The sequence below is a fragment of the Arvicanthis niloticus genome, chromosome 26 (genome assembly GCF_011762505.2).
Source record: "Arvicanthis niloticus isolate mArvNil1 chromosome 26, mArvNil1.pat.X, whole genome shotgun sequence".
Classification (NCBI taxonomy): Eukaryota; Metazoa; Chordata; class Mammalia; order Rodentia; family Muridae; genus Arvicanthis; species Arvicanthis niloticus.
Window position 1 is genome coordinate 8,379,145 of NC_133434.1, and position 6,801 is coordinate 8,385,945.

At 36.6% G+C, this 6,801-nt stretch overlaps 1 protein-coding gene across 1 annotated transcript; it reads right to left on the reverse strand.

The window, feature by feature from the left end:
• Positions 1 to 3,327: 3,327 nt before the first annotated feature.
• LOC143438851 (olfactory receptor 10G4-like) lies at positions 3,328 to 6,062 on the reverse strand. The gene has a single exon (XM_076924532.1). It carries the CDS (start codon positions 5,756 to 5,758, stop codon positions 4,826 to 4,828), a length of 933 nt encoding a protein of 310 aa, XP_076780647.1. The 5' UTR covers positions 5,759 to 6,062; the 3' UTR covers positions 3,328 to 4,825.
• Between the last annotated feature and the right edge of the window lie 739 nt (positions 6,063 to 6,801).

Here is a 6,801-nt window from a genome sequence, read left to right on the forward strand (position 1 = left end):
GTCTTCCACCCTGGATCATTCTCCCTATAGAGATAGAAGGATCACTCAGACGTTAACAAATAATTAACCCTGTTTCATAATACTAGACTTTATGTTACATCCTATATCTTTGACAATGATGGTAAAATGATTAATAATTACACCTCTCTCACACACAGACCTAGAAATTCAAGCAGTGGTATACACAAATGCATATCAGGGAAAAAAAAGTTACAAGAAGATATCTTTGTTTTAGTTTGATTTAGGGAGTACCATGACTTACCACAGCTACATAAAAAACACACAAATGTGTTGTTCTCAACATTTTGTGGCTCAGACATCCTATGGTATAACTTATTTGTCTTAAAACTCAAAGTGAAAAACTGACTGAATAATCTCACCAGAGGGTCAGAATTTCGTTCTGTGCTATTACAGCAGTGATGAGGTTTAATTTTGTACAGTTTTAGATCTGAGCTTCTTATGTGTTTAATGGTTCTTAGCAGATTCCATGGCCCTAGGCTTCTAGAAGACACCGAGGGCATATCCAATCCTAAGCAACCGGCAGGTGCTAACTGTATGGCAGGTGCTTTTCTGTTACCTGGAGAGTCACTTTCCCATTGCTAATACAAAGCATGGTGACAGACAATGAGTGAAGTAAGTATTAGCTGAGTACATATTTGGTGAAACGTGATTATTCAGGGAGAATACAGTCATTTGTAGCAATATTGGAGTCTGTTTAGAGTTCTGCCTACAAGAATCAGTTTTCTCCATTGTTTCTCCACAGAGACTTCAAGAATCAAAAACTGGATGACATTTTGAGTATCTTTGAAGCCCCTGCCATATTTCAATTGCTTGCTATTGTGTCCATTATTGAACAATGCTAATACTGTCTCCATGACTGAAAAGATGCAAGCTAAGATTAACATGCAATCAGTGAATAACAATGGCGTATACAATACTAGTCTTGCTGAAGAACAGAATTGCCTCTCCTGGAACTTAGAAAGGCAATGTGTCAAGATTCCCAGAAACCTCCCAGTCTGCAAGCAAGCTGTCAAGGACTTTGTTTCTCTTACTTAGTGGTACCCCATGACTGCCTGCTTCTCATACAGTCTCTCTAAAGTCTGCAAATCACATAAAATTACCAGCTATATAGTATGTTTACCTACAATATTCCCTCCATCCAGAATACAGAAAGCTTCATGCATATTAAACCCCCCAGACACCTCTATATTTATATATTATTAAGAACATCAAAATTTATGTGTTCTCTTAACCACAAAACGCTAAGGAAGAATCTTTTACTATGCATATTTTTATATTAAGATTATTTTTACTTTCTGGCTTTGCTGGGGTTTACATTTTATCAACACCTCCTTTTCTCATAACCCTCAAACAAAAACACTGTTCTCACAGAAGGAAATTATATGATCAAGTCTGCGTTGCTTATTCAGCATCTATGACTTAATATTGAAACCAATGCAAAGAGTTGCACCATGTCACTCAAATCATATAACTGAGACTGAAAGGATTATTTTTACTTGATACAAATATTGTCTATACTAGTGATTGTTTTTATTTTTTTTTTAACTTTACGGTTGTGTGAATCTTAGAAGATTCCAAATGAAATGTGACTTCTCTATAAGGAAGGTGGCTTCAGCTACAGGAAAATTAGTCTTTTTTCAAATATGAGAAAAATAGGAGAACCTACAGTTATCTAAGTTACCAGTATGTCCTCAATCAGGGAAAGAGAGCCATGAAACATCTACTGCAGCAACAAGACCCAATCATGAAAAAAAGTATATTTTAGATTGATGACAATGAAAATATTCATGGGGAAAGTCCAAGGTAGCCTGAGACTGCAGCAAGAATATCAACCAAGAAGGTCCATGTTTAAATTACGTGGGTACTGTAACAACATCACTATTACTTGAAATCATGAAGGGACTCATCTATCGTTATTTTTTTTTTATTCATCTCCTACATACCTCTTCATCTAGTCAGAAAGTCTTGGCAGCTAAAGTTAGCATTTATAAATCTAATGATTTATAAATATCATCAATGAATGCTATTATTTATACTAAAAGAAAAAAGGAACTGAATGGAAAATAAGTTAAATCCAATCAAGAACATCTATGGGGTATGGTTCATTTTAGTAGCAAAACATACCTGAGCTTTTCCAAAAATCTTTTACCTTCTACATGCTATGAACAAGCACTAGTTTGCAGCTGATCATATAAAAGAGACACTGCGAGATGAGGAAAACGGTGCCCTTTTCTAATTAAAATTCAAACCAATTCGTTCAGAGACTAGAGACCAACATGACTATATATGTAGAAGTCTAACTTGGATTCATGTCTCAAGGGATGGGATTGCTCTTGGGTTTCCAGGTTCCCTTGATGAAAAATTAAAAAAAAAAAAAAAAAAAGCAAGACAGGAAGAAAAGGCTTTTTCATAAACTGGTTATCCCATGTCTCAGATCTATCCAGTACCTGTTCTCCACATAAAAATTCCTGAAGCCCATGTGGCCATCACTTGACTTCTGTCAGCAACTATGTGCCACTGTTTCTTACACCATATTTTGTCATCAACTCAAACATCCACATTCCTAATATTTGTGTAGTTTGAAGGATCCAGGGAATTTTATCAACTGACTTCAATGTGAGAACTCATCCTTACACTTGAGACTTACTAACTATGAATTACATAAAAGTTTAATGTCTTAGCAGCTTCCAGACACAACAGAGCGGATACACTTATAGACTCTCAGAGACTGTGAAAGCATGCGCAAGAAGGACCTCCAGAAAAGGGGAAGTGGACACAAAGTCCCACTCCTAACCAAGATATATTTGCTATTGATAGCTACTGTGAAAAAGGATATCAGTTTTCTCTAGTGAAATGTCACTGTATGTATCAGACTCACACTACAACAGGCCCCATACACAGAAGTTGATTGCCAAAACAAAATGGACTACAGATTTCTGTGCGTTTTTGTTCCCTTTTTATATATTCCTTTTTTGTCTTGTTGAAGGTGTTTTGTTTGTCTTAGGTATACATTTTCTTTTTTTTTTAAAGAGAGAAAACTGTACAGTTGGGTGAGTGAAGAAGTTCAGAAAGATTTGGATGAGGGAAAACAGTATGATCAAAATATATTGTGTGTTTAAATTTTTTTTTAACAAACTGTAAATAAAATTTAATGAAGTTTAACTATGTAAGGTATTCCTGCTTTTAGACCTTTATTGCACAAAAAATGAGTAATTTCTCTAAATAATTTTAAATTACAGCTATAATTATTTCACTAATTTCAAGGATTTTTATTAGATATATTCACATATATTCTTGTCTGTTTAGATTTGTTACATTCTGACTAGTGAAAATGAAATCCAAAACTTGAAATATATGATACAATGAATTCAATCTAATGCATAATTTGTCTGATTAGACTCTTTCGATTGTTTGCTTCAAAATAACACTATCTAAACAAATGTCGTAGAAAGTACTAATATAAGCAAACTAAATTGTGTGTTTTATGTCTACATTATGAGATGTAGTCAAATGAATTCTAATTTACGCGAATACTTCAAAGTGACTTACTGAAGATGCCCGTCTTTCTATGTTGCAAAGCAGGTTATCTTCCTCATGTGAACAATTATTTGTGTCTTTATTTTTCAATCGCCTATAGCTTTTGTTAGACCTCAGGCAAATAGTCAACCGAATTGCTAACAATCTTTAATGAGTGGAGGTCTTTTTTCAGCTTGTTAGATCATGTAAATTGCCTCATTTATTTCTTTTTTCAAAGTTATTGTGACAACATGGAATCATTTGAAAGGAAGGTGAGAGCCACTGGTCTAAGTCAGTAGAAAATATAGGGGAGTTTAATACTGAATCCCCTAGTCCATGAGCACAATCCAATCCTCCATTTTGATGTATATAACTGTTTTTGTTCAAATATGTATGATTACCATATGCATACTTGATACTTGTGGAGACCAGAATAGGATGTCAGATCTCCTGAAAATGAGATGTTGGTTAAACTGTTGTAAGCTAACATGTGTGCTGGAAACCTAACACAGGTTCTCTGTGAAAACATCAAGTAGTCTTAACCAATGATCACCTCTAAAACCTAAATACCTGCAGTTTCATTATATTGATTCTTAATAAACAGTCAAAATAATAATTCCATAATGCATTCTGTATCTCTAGATCATCATTGATCCATTGCTTTAAAGCATACATTATGTGTATACACAAAAAAAATAATTTCAGCCAATTCTTGCATACTTGAATAGCTTCCTATTTTGCCTACTAGAATATTAGCATTTCAAGAAGCATAAATTTGTATAAAGATATAATAATTGGGCATATACACTGTATATTATGTATCATGAGTTTTTTTAATACATTAACATTATATTAAAAGTATATCTACTGTAAATACAAACAGAATTAGTAAAAGAAAAACATCTACATTTGAAAAGCCACAGCAAGGGAATAACATGACTTCCCTTCCCCTCTTCCAGTAACGATTGCATATTCATAAGCTCATTTGCATGACATAAACCATTTAGAAAGCAATTTGTGAGCTCAGCCTAAAGAAAAGTAGCCTTCACACTGGATCTTGACAACATCACAATGCTATTTTTTTAAGGATTTAAAATATAAATAAATTTTAGGAGAGAGATTATAATGAATATGAGCACGTTTACCATATATGATGGATATAATTGTAATTTTTAAAACCATTAATAAAGTATAAATTGTTTAAATCCGAAGAAGGTGGTCTTAAGCAATTATTTATAGCTAAGTTATATTACTGATGTTTTTAAAACTAACCTCCTTCGCAGTGTTATTATCGTTGAGAAAATGTTACTTTGTCTTTGAGTTTAACCAGTGCTTTCTTCACCTCCTTGTTCCTCAGGGTGTACACAATAGGGTTGAGTAAGGGTGTCAGCACCGTGTAGAAAACTGTCACCACTCCATCCACAGCATCCCTGGAGCCTGGTCTCAGGTAGATGAAAACACAGGGCACAAAGAAACAGAGGACCACGATGCAGTGTGAGGCACATGTCTGGAAAGCTCTGTGTCGGCCCTCTGAAGTGCGGATCCTTAGGATGGAGCCAATGATGGACATATAGGACAGCGAAATCAGAAGAAAGCAGCCTGAAGCCACTACCCCAATGTTCACAAAGATGACCATTTCAATGGCTGAGGTGTCTGCACAGGCCAGCTTGAGGATAGGAGGTCCATCACAGAAATAATGCTGGATCTTGTTGGGTCCACAGTAAGGCAAATGGAAGGTCAGTGTGGTCTGGACAGCAGAGTGCAGGGAACCAGTGAGCCAGGTTCCTGCTGCCAGAAGGACACATACTCTCCCACTCATCATGCTGCTGTACCTGAGTGGGTAACTGATGGCCAGGTAGCGATCATAGGACATGACTGTGTAGAGGAAACATTCGGTGCTACCCAGGAAGTGGAAGGAATAGAACTGTGCCACACAGCTTTGGAAGGAGATAGTCCCGCCCCCCGGTGACATCAAAGTCATTAGCAATTTGGGTACTGTGACTGTGGAGAACCACATATCAATAAAGGAGAGGTTGGTGAGGAAGTAGTACATGGGTGTGTGGAGGTGGGAATCCACCCTGATCACCATCAGGATGAGAAGGTTTCCCAACACAGTAAGAATATAAATCACAAGGAAGAGTCCAAAAAGCATGGTGTCCAGGACTGGTGGGTGGGGAAGACCTGAAAGGAAGAACGTGGTCACTACACTTCCATTCGACATTTCTTCTCATCTTTTGTTTATTTCAGTTTGCATGTGACTGAGAACAGAGAATTACTTCTCTGTGTGGCTACTGTTGTCGGCCATGATATGTAATTCTAGTTTTTGCTCGATTTTGCGTATTTCAACGCTTCTTTGGTAACGATGATGAAATGAATTCGGTATCTATTTTCTCTCACGCAAGGGCACGTAGAAGGAGACACAGAAATATGCACACACGCCGCCAAAAAAAAATTGCCAGAATAAGAGAATGTCATTTTATTACCTTTCTGCTGGTGTGTAGTTTAGCCTTCCATGACTGTAACAAGTACCTGAAACAATTTTTAAAGGAAGGTTATTGTATTTGATTGGCTGGCCTCATTTCTTTTGTGTCTCATCAAGGCACCATATCATAATAGTTACCTAGCAAAATTGCTCATCTCATGACTAGTACATAAAATAGAGAAGATGAAGAAGAGAGCAGAGATCCAAATGGTCTCTTCTAAGGGTGTTTCTCTAGAATGAATAGGCCTCTTAGTTAGAATCCATGCCTTAAGAGTCTTCATTACAGAAAAACCACCATACCCAACAATGAATTAATAATAGCTGCCAACAGGCTCTGAGAACTGGTATATCCTCATAATGCCTCCTGATGTCGTTCTCACTGCCTGAGAAAGAGAATTTGTCCTTAAACTGCTTATTTCCAAACTACACGTGAAGACAGCAAACTGTATGCCGTGTTTATCCAGTAAGGCATAGCAAGGACACTAAAGAATGAGATGGCAGGGAGTGAAAAGAGATAGAAATTTAAGAGCCAGCCAGGCTGAAATAAAGCAGGCAAGATTAGGAGACACATGTACAATTCTCCACGGTCCCTAAAGTCTCTAGTGAGAAGGTAGAAATGAACTAATTTATTAGTAAAAATCGCATCAGGGGCAGTAATTTCATGTTAGTGAATTTACATGTAATAACATTAGGCTCCCAACCTCCACCTCACCAGTGTGGCCCTCTCCAATGATGAATGAGGTGCCTAAAGAAAGATGATAGTTTGATTGTTTTCACAGCAA